This window comes from Rhopilema esculentum, chromosome 16, assembly GCF_057945365.1.
Source record: "Rhopilema esculentum isolate cy_ngs chromosome 16, ASM5794536v1, whole genome shotgun sequence".
NCBI lineage: Eukaryota > Metazoa > Cnidaria > Scyphozoa > Rhizostomeae > Rhizostomatidae > Rhopilema > Rhopilema esculentum.
The window spans coordinates 13,882,885-13,898,439 of record NC_142830.1 but is presented as its reverse complement, the minus strand read 5'-3'; the positions used below and the strand labels follow the sequence as shown (position 1 = coordinate 13,898,439).

The 15,555-nt window shown below is 35.8% G+C and overlaps 2 protein-coding genes across 2 annotated transcripts; one reads left to right on the top strand and one right to left on the bottom strand.

Moving 5' to 3' along the window:
- Positions 1–1,814: 1,814 nt before the first annotated feature.
- On the bottom strand, positions 1,815–6,597 carry LOC135682285 (uncharacterized). The gene is made up of 2 exons (XM_065197108.2): positions 6,118–6,597; positions 1,815–3,942 (listed from the first exon to the last, which is right to left on the bottom strand). The coding sequence occupies exons 1-2, from the start codon at positions 6,403–6,405 to the stop codon at positions 3,685–3,687; spliced, it is 546 nt and encodes a 181-aa protein (XP_065053180.2). The 5' UTR covers positions 6,406–6,597; the 3' UTR covers positions 1,815–3,684.
- Positions 6,598–6,678: 81 nt separating this feature from the next.
- LOC135682284 (vacuolar-sorting protein SNF8) lies at positions 6,679–14,384 on the top strand. Its single transcript, XM_065197107.2, has 8 exons — positions 6,679–6,873; positions 7,482–7,532; positions 7,790–7,928; positions 8,435–8,487; positions 9,965–10,089; positions 11,480–11,621; positions 12,217–12,291; positions 12,884–14,384. Exons 1-8 carry the CDS (start codon positions 6,823–6,825, stop codon positions 12,974–12,976), a joined length of 729 nt encoding a protein of 242 aa, XP_065053179.2. The 5' UTR covers positions 6,679–6,822; the 3' UTR covers positions 12,977–14,384.
- The last annotated feature ends 1,171 nt before the right edge of the window (positions 14,385–15,555 follow it).

Sequence of the window (15,555 nt, the reverse complement as noted above, 5' to 3'; positions counted from 1 at the left end):
TCAAATCCACATATGTGCGAGAAACATGTTTATGCTTATAAAATAAAATATTAATTTTGCAATAATTTAATTCTGGATAGGAAGTATATTAAGACAGAAGTTGCACAGAAATGTGAATGAATGAATTCCGCTGGTTTGGCACCTACAATCAGAGAGAAATTGTTATTAGTAACAGATTGGCTTTAATCATGATAAAAACATGATCATTTTCATAAATATAGCTACAGAGGGAATAATGGCTGAAGGTTGTTGATTTGGAGTGAAATTACAGAAAAAATGTACCAAACAAGTGGAAGAAAGAAGGACACAGTACCAAACATTGGCACATTGCATTTTTATGAGGATGAAACACGGTTGAAAAAAGTAATGTTTAATTGTGTGATCCTCAAATGTGAAGGTAGGAAAGCTGAGAGCTTTTCAAGGACCTGGGACAAAAAAGGGCTCGTGATGGCGTCTTTTCAACTTTGACGTATTGGGGTCCCTCTCAGCTCTGAGACAATCGGTCCTCTGTTCACCCTTTTTTGCGGGTCTCTGAGTGGGTAGCAATATCGGATACAATTTCAAAAATAGGCAAAAGCCAAGACTTGTGCCATCCTAATGGTTTCAGTTGAATGTTATGAGGAAAGTGAAAGGCAACCAAAAGGTGAGATTGGATGAGAGCGACTTTTTCAACATAAAGTCATGTGTTTTCGAGCCTTTCTTGACAAACGTCGCTTTTATAGCTACAGAGTTTCATTTCTTCAAATTCATGGGAAACATTTCTGAAGTATGTATTGAAAAGCGCCTTGTTTTACTGAGAGGCATGTCATAATCTACGACTGGTGCCAAAGACACATTTTTGGGCCCCGAGATCAGATAAACGCTCGACACAAACTGCCCGCTTTCTTTTACCAGAAAATATTCAAAACCACACCACCCTACAGACACAACTAGAGGTTAGCCGCTAGACTTATTTCATTGCCCATTGTCGCTTAAACATTGTTTGCAAACGTTGTTCAACGCAGAAATAACTCTTTATTTGAACATGACGGGACAAAATGCAATGTGCTGACATTGCTATGTCCAATAACACCGACTGATTAGGGAAAAGTGTTATTTGGGGAAAATCCTGCGATTTCATAGTCCTGCATAATTTCCAAGTAAATGTTAAGTCTTGGAAAGAAATCCCTGCTACCATCAGGAAGCTCCCTGCTTCGAAACAATTTAAAAAACACCTAAAAATACATTTGAGGCGCTGAATTCAACTCAGACACGACTCCCTGGAAGATCAGCCCTACTCTAGTGTTATGAATTTTTATGTATATTTCTATTTTTATGATTGTAAATTTAGTTTCTGCTGATGGGATTTCGTGTATAAATAATATATATCCATAACAATAATAAATAATATAAGAACCAGTAAATTTAAGTTCAGGCTGAATATTCATAATTTTTTCGAAAATATGAGGCTGGATTGTTCTTAATTTGTTCTTAAATTAAGAGGGTGTAAGCAGTGCTATTGCTAGCTTTTTCGCTCTAAGGAGGTGTTCAGGCCTCATTTGCTAACAAAGTGAGTGAGACAGCCTTAATTTGCTGACAAATTTGAATATTCACCGAAAAAGCACCCACACATGAGATTTTGAGATTGAACGTTGTTCAAAATTGCATTTTGCAGTAGCTCAGCCTCAGCTTGTTCTTAATTTGTTCTTAACTTTTGACCAGTTTTGAGGCTCGTGTTCTTACAAAAAGAAAAGAGCCCAGTTTTGTTCTTTTTTCAATGAAGACAATTTTCTCCATATAATATCGCAAGAAGGACGCGAAAAAGGAGAACCAAATTAAATTAAGGAAAATACGATATTTCTTATGAAAATATATACAGTGTTTTAAAGAAGTGCAAATGTAACTTTATGGTCAAAATGCATTTAATATTAACATAAAAGTAACTACACGAAACAAAATAGACATTAAATTACATTAAAATGATACACACGTATAGTATATATATTATTCTAAAAACAAAATACATAATCGAAAGAATTCCATTTACCCAAAATATCTAAAATTATCAACTAACATATCTACGCCATTTAACTAAACTCCCAAAGGAAAACGGGCTGTTCCAAAATAACTTTCATAAAATTAAAAAAGTCCCTAGAGGCGAATGAAACTGAAAACATAATTCATTGGGGAAAAGGAAATATTATGACATTGATAAATTCAAAACTTACTAAAAGTATCATGGCGATTGTAGATATTTTTTAAGACTTAAAGGATTTCATATGTTAGGCATTAAAAGTGATTATATGTATTGTCTATAACCATATGGTTACAAATTCTTCCCAGGTTAACACAATTCCGATAGAAAAGTAGCTGATTTTGTCAACATGAATTAATCCATTCCGGCTGTTTTTTACAAAGTCACATTTTCCTTCATTGAGGACATACGAGGCATTCAAAATAAATTCGAACTAAATTCCTTTTTGCCTAGAAGCGAGATAGTAAAGAGGAAATAATATGAACTGTTTTGTTTCCAAACATAACTTGAACTGGAAGCCTGTTTCGCCAATTCGGCAACGTATGGAAGGTATCAAGAAATTGCTGATGAATAAAAATATAAAAAGAAACAAAGTATATGAAATAAAACACAGTACGGTATCAATTTACCCAGCATCTAAAAACGGCAGTTCGATCGTCGATAAAAAAGCAAAAATCTCTGCCATAAAAAATTAACTTAATATCAATGTTTTGATAAAAAATAAACATTAAAAACAAAACTTATTGCTTAAGATCAACTTGCTATCGGCGGTATACATAATCAACGATGCTTTATTTGAAATTTCTAATGAACTGATGATTTAAAATTACCGTAAAAAAGGCTTCTTATGTTTAATTAAAACAGTTTTCTAACTCCCCGTTTGACGTCGTTAAATTTAGGCCATTGACCCAATTGAGATAAAAAACAGAAAGAAGTGCTTAGAATTACTGTGGGCCCGCTGCTGATGGGATTTCAGGATTAATGCTCTTGTGAAATTCTCGTCATGCCACTGAGGAGATAACACGGAAACATTCAAGTGTTCGAGGGGTTTATGGGGGCAACGATTATAAACAAAAGTTTAATAGTATTGCTAAACGTTTGGCGGAAAATTCTTTGAGGGATATCACTTAGGCTCTGAGTTAGAGATCCAAACAATGGGAATTTAATAGATTGTTGCTTTTTATTTAAAAACAACGGAAACCGCTATAGAATGAGAAAGAAAAAAATTAACCGAAACCATGTCGCCAGATTGAAAATGCCCAGGAATTGCAAAAATTTGTGAGGTACGTTTCAGACCACAATCCTAACTGTTTGATGCAAACGCAATAATTGTTTATTTGCTGCAAATACCTTGAATTTAAATTATGGCATTTAACAAATAAAGCTGGTTATAAACCCTCCCACGGGTACAGTAGATATGCTTTGATTACCTGGGCCAATATGCACGCGTTTTGGCAGTAATTTTGAATAAATATGACTGCATATCAAGCACTATTTTGACCGGGCCATTATTGGCGCCAAAGGGATGTCAAATGCGTGGGAAAGCGCCCAAGAAAGGAGCGCCCATATCAATATATGAATTCCAACATAACATGGTGTGGTTGTAAACGCCAGGCATGTCAACGATAATATCAAACTATGACGTAGGTCTCTCCAACCTCCTTGAATTTTCATCTCCGCAGTACAGTCTTTTCAAGAGAAAAGTCAAAATTAACATCAGGAAGCCTCGGACTAAGGGGTGGATTGTCTCGTAGTATCTCTCGAATATGCATTTCTAGATCATAAGTCGAGGATTCGAAGGGAATTCCTTCTAGAGTCAATTCGGTCATGTCGATTGTCATCATGCGCCGTAACATTGGTCGGCGAGTAGTCCGCGTCGGCGTCTGCACTGGCGGCAAAACTGACACTTCAGATTCTGTCTCCACACTCTAAAATATGCAATTAATTAGTCGAATAAGGTTCTGATTCTACAATGGGCTTTAGCAGATAAAAATTCAAAAAAGTAAATTGTACCAATTTACTCACTCATTCAACCTTTCATAAAATCTGAGATGTTGGAACCAGTGTTGTGAGCCAGGGGTATTCTGTGCCCAAGGGGTATTCTGTGCCCAAGGGGTATCATGTGCCCCCTAGCTTTTGGAAATGCCCTTTTCCAATAAGTAACCACTTTGTCCTTTTTCTGTGACATGGTGCCCCTTCCTACCCCTGCCCCCTAACATTGGAATGGTTCTGATGTCCCTCTATAATTTAACTGGGTACTGGATGTTGCAGGAAGTAATTAAAAACAAATAAATGCATTTCAAGACTTAATTTCAAACATTTGAGTAGCCTAAAGATTTTCGTCTGACACACTTCAGAGTTTAAAACTTCAGATATAGAAACCGCTACTGTGTAGACAAAAAGAGTTTCACCTTAGGACTCCATTGGTAACAATCTAAAAATAGGCAAGCAGCACTAATTGGTCAACCTCAACAGTCATGTGCTCGTGTTTTCTGTTTGGCCTATTTTGATCCACAACTGGGTATATATATTTTCTAGCATAGAATTTTTCGATCTATGTTCTGATGTTTTAAACTCTGAAGCGTGTCAGATGAAAAGCTTTAGTTAATTAAATTTCAATGAAATCTGTATTTAGCATTTACAGCTATGTAGAAAAAAACCATTTTCAAGCAAGATATTTTGCTTGAAACAGACACAATAATGATGACTTGATGACAAGATTTCAATTCAGTAAGTATATAAATAGAAAGAAAGGCCTGTAAATTATTTAAGTAACACGACCAACATTGAACTAAGATTCAATAAAAATCTAAAATTAAGAAAAAAATTCAGAATCCAAGTTTGCTGTTTAACATTTCAGGTTTAAACGTTAAAGAAGAGTTGCCTTTAAAATTTTTGATATTGCAAATACATTTTACAAGAAATATCTAAATTAAATTGTTTAAGTTTGATGATGATGCAATCTTACCATTCAAACAATAATTGAGTCAAATGTACAATAAATATTTTTGAAATGTTGATAATTGCATTCCACAAACATGAACACTTCTTGAAAAATAGTATACAGCCTCAATCTTAACAGACATATTTTATGTATTAACAATATATTCGAATTTTTTATTTTATCTGATTAGAATCTTGTAATTTGTTATGTTATTTTATTTAAATGTATGAAAACCTTTGTAAGAGCTATTTCTGCCTACATGTTTTTATTGTAAAGCAAAAAAATAATTTATTATACACAGTTTACAGAATAATCTATCTATTAGCAAAATAATTAGTGGAACTTTTCGAATTATTAGAACATAAATAATTAATGAGCACCTATTCATCATTTTGATCTACAGAAAAGCAAATGGCCAGCTAACGAAGAAATCTTCAAAGTATTACATCAAATATAAGTTTTACTTGCTAATATTCAAAAATGTCAGTCTGATGTTACGTAGGACTGGTTTTTTCTTATGAACGCCGAAAATGAAGCCAGAGCATGAGTTTTTAGAAAGAGATTTTGTTAATAAATTCATGTGACAAATATCTACCAGGGACTTTGGGACACCTGCCGCCACCGGCTTTTAGATTAACATATAAATAAAATCAATTGTTTAATAACAGTTTCTTAATCAGAGACAGACACTCTTTTGTTTCGCTTTAAAGCCGACAGCTGCCTGATTAGGGATCTCAACGTGCTTCTTCAACAATTCTATCAACAAAATTGCTGAAGGACAATTCAAAAATAAACGCAGCGGATACAACCCAATCATGTAGCTAATATGTCAAACATGATAGTTTTTCAGCCTAAATGCTAATCGTCACCAAAGTTATATTTGAAGATTTAAATGAACAAGATTTTGGCCTATGCATATATGGAAAATAATTTTATCCTGTTTCGATTCCATCGAGAACTGAGTCAGTTTGGTTTTGCTATCAACATAGGCTAATGACGGCTTGACCGGCCTAAATTTGCTTTGTACATTCCCAAGGAATCTGGAGATTGCATTGCTTTTGTATCTTTCAACACCTTATCAATATAATCCACGGAATTTCTAAACGGAAATTCACTACTAAATAAAACAACACGACCGTCGGTATTTCAAAAGACTCACGGTGCTGGTGGCATCCTCTGTGGCAGAGGCAAATCTAACATGCATCGATCCTGCATCGGATTCCGAAGTAGGACTGGGCGGTTTTTCTTTCTTTACTTTCAGATCACCAGTAGTTGTCATATTGTAAATGTTTCCAACATGACTCCGTTTGCGAGTAGGAATCATAAAGAAGCCATCATCGCTTGAAATTCTTTCCGACTTGAGTTCGTTCTTCGTTGCTGCAGTATCCCCTCGCAACAGGGTACTCCATCCAGACTTTAACATTGTGAACATGCTTTTTGTCCCCATTTGGAGGCCGGGATACCCTCTTCCGCCTCTTTCTTTGAATACCACGAATGTCGCCTGATGTTTGAAAACTCTTCAGAGTGCCACTCCCGGGTTATGTCCCCGCGCGGATATTTGAAAGTCGTTAGTATTACGCGCCATTTCAAAATCCAAACTAACTGCCACAAAGAAAAAACTTTTTGACATGTTTTGACAGCCGCAAGCATGTTATATTTATATGGTCACGTGGGAAAAAGTATTTTGAGGCTATGGAAGAAACCAAGACGAGGCTGTAGCAAAAAGGCCTCATAGTCACAAACATCAAACTCTTTCCCTTATTATTCAACGAGTCCGTTTTGAACTTTGGATGGACGTTAGGAGTATTTTAGCAAAGTTTTATTCGTGATAAATGTTCTTTTCTGTCAAATAAAGTATTTAGCAATGCGTCGAGGACCGGGAATTGCTGCCATTAACAGAAGCAAACTTGCAAAGGTAATGATGTTTGTCATCTTCTGATCAGCATAACAAGTTAATTCAAATAATATACTTAGAATATAATAAATCATGCACTAATTCAAAACAATAATAGAATATTTTATTTGATAGATTTTTCTTTACGATAACTTGAATAGTTGATGGGTTCTAGGAAAGAACTCAAAGCGAGCTATCGGGTCATGACGTCTTTTAACTTATAGTATTATTCCCAACATTTGGTTTTATTTATTAGCAGCAAGAAAAAAGAGGAGTTAGGTAATAATTAAATTAAATGAAACAGGAACCAAAAGAAGATAACGAAAATCTGAGTCAAGCTTTGAAGCAATATATTGTTATGTCAGTTAGCCAATCACAACAAATGCAAAACCGAAATTTGAATTCCGATAATGTCTAAAAACAGAAACAAATAGAATCATAATTCACGAGCTATAACTCTGGGATAATTATTATCACAAAGTTAACAGTTTCACTTGTATAAGGAAGCTGAGGCAGTCCTTTTTGTCTAAATGTAAGATGTACCTGTCACAGTAGTGTATGAAGTCTGGTATTATGAAGCTACCTTTAGCTCAGTCTGATTTGTATAAAAAATTAATTTCATCTTTTAGGAAAGATATGCAACAAAAGGTACAGAACTTTCTGAAGCAGAGGTTGCTCATGTAGGTTGATATTTCAGTCTCAAAGTCTATTCAGTATTTAGTATAAAGCTGGCACTGAACCATGATAATTTGGTTGAAGTTTTAATTGGCATTTGGCATTTGGTTTTATACTGAGTTACTTTGTTAGTTTTTGTAATATCATTTCAATAATATCATAAACAGAGTCCAGAGCCATGAACTAGCTTTCTAACTGTTCGGGAGATTTAGCATGTCAAGCTCAAGAAAAATATAACACTTTATTTTTCTTTTAATCTAAGATGTCAAAACAATTAGAATCCTTCAAAACCTTCCTGGAAAAGTTTGCTGCGAATCATCAGGCTGATATTAAAAAGAACCCAGATTTCAGACAACACTTTCAAAAACTGTGTGCAAGAATTGGTGTTGATCCATTAGCATGTGAGTTTCTCATATTAAGCTTTTTTCTGACAACAAATGTATGATGCTCTTATGTTATTGAAAGAGTTTGAAACCTTATATTCCCCTGTCTCTGGCTATGCTTTTGAACCAAAAAAGATTAGTAGCATTCCTATAAAGTTTCCTCTGGTTCATGAACTGTGAAATGTGATTTTTCAATGCTTCGAAATTCAGCTTAAGCATTAGATTTTGCATTCTGTTGTTATTCATCAGAGGATGGTTGCAAAAGGTTTAATAACAATGATAGCTAGTTAATTCTAAAGTGCAGCATCAATGATGCCAAATACTTTCTGCTTTAATTGTTGAGGTGAAAGCAAAGCTGTCTGTTACCATGGCCCAAAATAGTGACATGTGACTTTTTAAGCATTTAGAAGAATATGTAGTTATCACAAAATTCAAATATAATTCATATATTTCTGAGAATGTGGTATATCAGCTTTATAATCTCTGGAGTCCCAATTAAAAATTATTTTTTCAAACTATTCCAGCCAGCAAAGGTTTTTGGGCAGAAATTCTTGGTGTTGGTGATTTTTATTACGAGGTACGTCAAATTTTTTTTATATATGGCAATCTTATTGCCTTTGAACCAATTTCTGCCTCTTTCTTCAATTTTTTATTCCCTATTCTATTTTGCTTAATTTTTGCAAAGCCCTTTGTTTGCTGTGCATCCTTTTGTATGGGATTCCAATGCCCTAGCCAGCAAAGTCAGATCACATAAAACTTAAAAGAATCTTTCCAGTTTCCTGATTAAATATCTTCTCCCAGTTTTCACGACATTTTCTTGATTTGTCTGAATTATCATGCAATTCAAGTTCTTTTTAGAGACTGCAGAATATAAAACCTATTTCGAAGAGCTGAAATTGATTCGGGGCTGAACTTTCAAAAGCCAAGGGTTGAATGATTCTTTGATGGTTTGAAGCATGTCTAAGAAGTTGTTGGGGGGGGGGGGCAAGCCTCCTAAGACCCTCACTTCTGCACTCCCTGCTCTATTTTCTCAGGTTGTTGGTACACTATCAGTGGCATCAAGGTATTAAATTAACGTGCCTACAGGCGCGGACGTGCCTCGTCGACCAAAATACGTGCTTGTCGGTTTGAATGGCGTGGTTATAAACGAAATTACGGACTTGTCGTCACAGCTTAGCTGTGCTCGACCAAAAAAACCTTAAATTAATCCCTGGTGGCATATTTTGTCAAAGAATGGCTTCTGCACATGCTCCCCAATCTTTTGGCCGGTTTCCACTTGATTCGCTCTGGTCGCGCGACTTGGCGAAATCGAATCAACAAGTCAGCGAATCGGCGAACGCGACCAGGCGCCGATTCGCATTCGCTCATTTGCAGCGAATGAGGAAGTTCAATTTGCGCATGCCCCAATGTGCATTCGCTCAGTCGCGCGACCAGAACGAATAAAGTGGAAAACCGCCTTAAAGTGCTGCACAAATCCATATGTCATCCTTAACGCCATCATCAACTTCTATGCAGTGGTATGACATGGTTTAGGGCACCTAAACTCTGTAACTAAGGGCCCCCAACCTAACAGAGCCCCTAGTTTTTTTAATTTATATCAAGTTCAACCCTCTTTCAACTCATTTTCAAAAACATTTAAAGTTCTTCAGCTGAACCTTTATAACTTAGCTCTTTCTTGTTGGTAAAACAAATTTTCAATTTCGCATCTTGATATTGTGTTTGATATTATGTTCTATACCTTTGGATGGGGTTTTCTTGCAGTCCTTAAATAGGTACCCCCAGCTTCTAAGGGCCACAGATGCCTTCATTACATCTACTGTCTCTATGTTTTATGTTTCTTTGTATAACTACCTTCCTCCAATTTTCAGTTAGTTCCTGGAGGTAGCAGATTTTTTTATTGTTCTTCAGTGTTATCTTGTTATAGTAAGATATACTGCATGTTGATAATCTATTACCTAGATCTTTTTTCCTATGTAATGATTACATTATTAATTTATTGATCCTGTTTTTTAAAAGTGCTTGTTAAAAGGTTATTTTTACCATTGCCTTTTTAGTTAGGTGTTCAAATCACTGAGGTTTGCTTAGCTACAAAATCAAAGAATGGTGGATTAATAACTATTGAAGAACTACACAAACTTGTTTTGAAGGGAAGAGGCAAAGCTCGACAAGATGTATCAGAGTAGGTTGTCGTTTTTATATTCACGGTCAGCAAGACCTCTGAGACCTAAAAATAGTAAAAACTTTTAAATTATTTCAAGAAATGACTAGAAGAAATATTCTGAACCACATTTCAATACAGTAATCCGAAGGATGTTGTTGCAAAAAGTTTTTGCCCGCTCCAGTTGCAGAGGGCCTCTTCTTTCACTTCTGCCCAGGGATGCTGGAACGACCAAGGGGTAAGTGGGCAGGCTTTAGTAAAAGGGAATTTGTAAGTTAATATTCGCAGCTTTTACTATTTCATTCGTATCTGCCATTTTTTTCGATCTTCTGTAGCTATCTTGAACAATGGCTAACTTTTGGCAAAAGGAATTATTTTACAAGTTTTGAGAAACGTCGTCATGAATTAGGCACTACAATCAGAATTTCATATGAATTTCTCTGACAATTACAAATGGCCGTTTTCAAGGGCACTTCAATCAAAAGGGCACTCTGGTCTTCTTCAGCGTCCAAGGGCCTCCGAAACCTCTCGACACCCATGACCGCCAGTATAATTCCCTTTATAGCCACTTTCTTCCTCTTTTGCCATTTTGGCCCTTCAAATATTCAAGCTGGCTATACCGCTGGTTAAATTCAACTGTTCTACTTACTGTTCTCTTTTTTCATTTAGAATTGATTTAATTGCTCACATAAACTTCAACAAATTTATATCAACCTAAAAATTCTAGAAAGCCAAGATTAATAAAACCACCCTCTTGTATAAAATACGGTCCAGAAACCTCTTGCACTCACCCCCTCTTAAGGCATTTATTTATGGGTGATTTTCTGTTCCCATAAACCCATATGAGTGGTCAGTTCATATGGGAAATTTCACGTGGCTTACCGGGATGGTAAAATTTGCCGAGATCTCACTTTATTCACATACCAAGGCCCGCGCCAGGCGGGGTGGCCATGCCCCTCCACGTTTTTGCGAAGCAAGTAGTTTTAAAGCTGCAATAAAAGGGGGAAAGCCTTGGTCCCCTTCTTTTGCTGGCCTTACCCCCCCCCCCAATTTCAAATTCATGACGCTGGCCCTGCGTACAAATTTGTTTCCAGTTCATATGAAGGCGAGCTGGCCTGCCTAGTGGAATCTTAGTGGAGTCAAGTAAGATCAAGTATAATCTTAGGTGTTTATACCTGCATATCTTATCATGACTTAATTTTCTTCTCAGCAAGTGTGATGATTATTTTTTTCCGTATGTAAAAAATGAAAACCGTCTCGCTTATAGAGATTCCCCCATATTAACAATCCCTTGATTTCAAACTTGCATCATTTTCACATATGAAATCTGTTCTTATATTCATGTACATTAGAAGTACCGCTTGCTTTATGAATTACCAAGGGATTATTATTACCCCCAACTTTCTTTTAGGGATGATCTCTTGAGAGCAATAAAAAAATTGCACGTGCTCGGCTCAGGTTTTCAAGTCATACCGCTTCAAGGTCGGCAAGTGATCCAATCTGTCCCTGGAGAGTTAAATGTCGATCATACTACATTGCTAGAGACTGCTCAGGTTAGATTAAATTTGATTGGCTAGCTAAACAATTGCTTTTGTTCTAACAGGCAACAGTTTGTAAAATTCAGCGTATGATATACAAAATTAATATGAATTTTTCCAATTTCACTGGAAGTTCGTCCTTTTTGTGGGTTTTTTTATAGAGACAGGTTTTGGTTCAGTTGAGTTAAACAAAATCTAGCGAAAGTTTCGATTTCTTTTATTTAAATCTGTGTAGACTGCCTGAAAAGTAACTTCGTTGAAAACTCGATTTTTGAATTGATTAGGCATAGTTTAGAATATCGAGAGGATAATTTAACATATAACATATAACACTTGCATATAAACAGCTTCAACAAAAATATGTATTTAGAGATTTTGGTGACTTTTTCCCTCTGGTTCCTTTGGTTACTTTATTTACGACATTCCTCACAAATACATGTTCTGACTTGACCAAATTTACAAACACCAAGTATTAAAGTTATTCGATATTTTGTAACACCTTTTTATAGATTTTTAAGTAAAAGCAAAACATTTCTCATGTTGAATTTTTCGTGTGTGACGACAAGGAATAAATAAAAAGGATAAACGTAATAAATACTCTGTTTTGTAGAAATCAGGTTACACATCGATGTCGATGCTGTCCTCGGAACTTGGTTGGAATAATCACAGATCTGAACAAGTACTTGTGAGTTAAAATTTTGTCTTGTTTTCGTTACACGAATATGGGCAAATTTCGCTAATTTTTACAGCTTATAACTTTGATTTTATCTATTTGAACAATCGTTTTGTCTCCAGAATATATTTTTTCTTTAGGCCAACTTTGATACTGCAAACTTTTGATGATTTGAACAAGTTATTTCTCATTTAAAGTTTTAATAGTCAGGTTACTTCATGTGTGAAGGGGAAAATTAATTGCTTTTAGCCCATAAAAATACAGACTAACTTGCTGTCGCTTTTATTGGAGAACATACTCTTCAATCTGCTTACATTTCTGTAATTTGGGCAACTAAATAAGGGTAGCTAAAAAGGACAAAGGCCAAATTGGTTCTGGTCTTAATGAGGCGGTCTTAATTCATGTCTAGGTACACATCTGAAGTAGCAAGAAAGACGCCTTTGAGTGGCTGCTTCTTTTTGACTCTTCTAAGCAAAGAGGGGTCATGATTTAGAATTTAGCCTATATGATATTTGATTAATCCATTTTTAGTTTTTACAAGTGACTGCTTTTGTGCAGGTCAATTGAGAGGTTTAAATTTTCAATAATGTTTTTATCATTTTAGAATTATTTGATTCAAGAAGGAATGATCTGGGTTGACAACCAAGGACCAGGAGAAAAGCTATATTGGGTTCCGGGCTTTTTCAGGCAACCTTAAATTGTGACCAAAGTCTATAGACTTTGCTGTGACGCACTCGTACTTTATAGAAATAAATTTGATTTTGATAGTTTTAAAGTCAGTTTTCATTGCAAAAAATTCACATCATTTGCAGAAAGCCATTTTGCATTTATCTCATTACGTCATTTTCCTCAGTCTGAAGATTGACATTCAGAAGATTGTCCAATGACTGTCAATTGCAACTGCGCATGCTCGTTAGTTGCTATAAGCAATAATGACTCAATAAAGGCTTTTTCTCGTAGACAACAATAAATAAGACTTTATTTTATATTGCACAGAGACTTATAAGACTTAAAACACAAAAAACGATTATTTTCAAAGTGTATTCTTTACTTTTTTTACAAGTTATTGAGGCACCCTATGTATTTGGATTTTAGACATACACTATTTGGTGTTTAGAAGAGGAAAATTCTAAGTTGCTATTCAGCTGTTCATTTTTTTAATTTTGGTCATAAATTTTTCTATCATTCTCCTCCCGATATTCTATAACAATCTGCCTTCATTTTCCCAACAACGAAGGGATAAAAGAAACTGACAAATACCTAATAATTTCTTGTGCGCAAGTTTTTACCAATTTACTTACCCCAATTCCTAGCTTAGGCCCTGTTTATATGGAGAAAATCATCCCATCTTCCAATCTGTGAGCTGAGAGGTGAGATCCCATTCTTCTATAGAATCCTTTGTGTTTTTCGTTTTGCATTTATATTGAAAACAAGCCAGCCCGGTTAAGTACGCTCCCACTGTATGAGAGGTGGGATCTCACTGAGGTGGGATGAATCTGGAAGATGGGATCAGGCACCGCAGTGCAGGGGGGCTAGGGGGGCTTTGGCCTCCCACTTTTTGTAAAAAATGCCAAATATTAAGTATTAAACTACCAGAAAAGCCTCTTTTTATACGGTTTTGCCCCCCCCCCACTTTTTTTAGACCCCCTACTTTTCTGAACGCTCTGCGGTGCCTGGGGATAAAATGTTCATATAAACGTGATAAAATTTCGTCTAACATCTCCAACATGGGATGATTTATCCATATACAGCTGGAAGGTGGGATTGAATCTGTATGTAAACATTCGACGATTTAATCCCACCTGACAGATTATGGGCTGGGAGGTGGTATAAATTTGCTCATATAAACAGGCCTAGAATATTTTGAGTTCAATATTAGTATATCTTATGAGGTGATAGTAAAAATGAATGAAATTATTTGGTATTAAAAACTTTTTGATTACGATTTTTTCATTACAATGGTCCCAAGTTTCGTTTATTGAGATTACTTAATAACTGAGATAAAGAATCGTGGAAAAATATGCTTTTTAGCCTGCAGTTTATGTTGCAATGTTTGTTTACCTAACATAGTCTTGTGATCAGGTTTCGAATGTTGCAAAAATCTCGACTATAGTCTCTTTTATGAATATTTATCTACATTTAGTTCAAATTCTTGTTACATTCAGGTTCGTGTGTTCAAAGTAAGAAAGATAATGGAGTTATATTTTTAGGCCTACCTTTCTTAGTGTTACCTTCTTAAAAAGGAGATCCCATTGTTACAGTTCCTAACTGAACACCACTATCTTCGACTTAGCCATTTAGATAACACCCTCTTAACGAAATAAAATGCGCTTAACCCTCACCAAGGTCCGTTTGTTTCTTACGCGAATCAACGCTCATAAAACCCAATGTCACGAACGAAGAACTGTAATTCTGACCAAAGGCCGACCTCGACCACAACGATTTTGTTCGCGCGCGCGATCGCTTTGATCGAGCTTATGCACGTGTATTTTTATATCACCTTGGTCGTAGAGAAAATCAAATAATAAGCATTTTGTTGACCAAAGAAACGGTGCTGAAATCAATTTTACCCAAGCTTACCTTTGATTTATATTTGTTTTCTCTTCATTTAACTTTATAGTTTCTTTGTTCAAAAGCAAGCAGAATTGTCTAAAAAAAACTATTGGAAGAAATTTAAACTATGATATTTCTATTCAAAGCCAAAAATTTGCAACGGTAACTTAAGCACATCGTGTTTATCCTCGTCCCTTGTCTTGACACAAAAATGTGCAAATATGTGATATGACCACTTTGGTCAACGGTCTCATTCTTCAGTACGCGACTTATAGATAAGAAACTAAGCTCGAAATTCGATAAACAGTTTAGTGCAAGCTCTTTAAAGGCTTCTTAATTTACTAACTCGGGAATACCAATCTAACATAAAGGGCATAAAGCTCCCTCAGAAAAACTGCCATAGACATCAGAAAGGTCAGTCATGAGGCTACGTTCCCACATCACCGAGAGCGAGTTGGGCCGTTGGTGCATCGGCGCCAATCGCTCAACCTACCATATAGGGGTTACTAAGGAAAATTACACAATAACCCCCAAATATGGTTGATAATTGGGAGGGAATGGACAGGAAAACCTCTTTTCCACACTAATAGCCGACGCACCAGTCCTACCTAATAGCATCAGAAAACTCTAAGAAGCATAAAAGATGCCTAAAGGTATGAGAGGTTTTAACGATGCCATAAAAGAAACTCAACACGCAAAGTTACACTGAAAAGGCATTTAGCA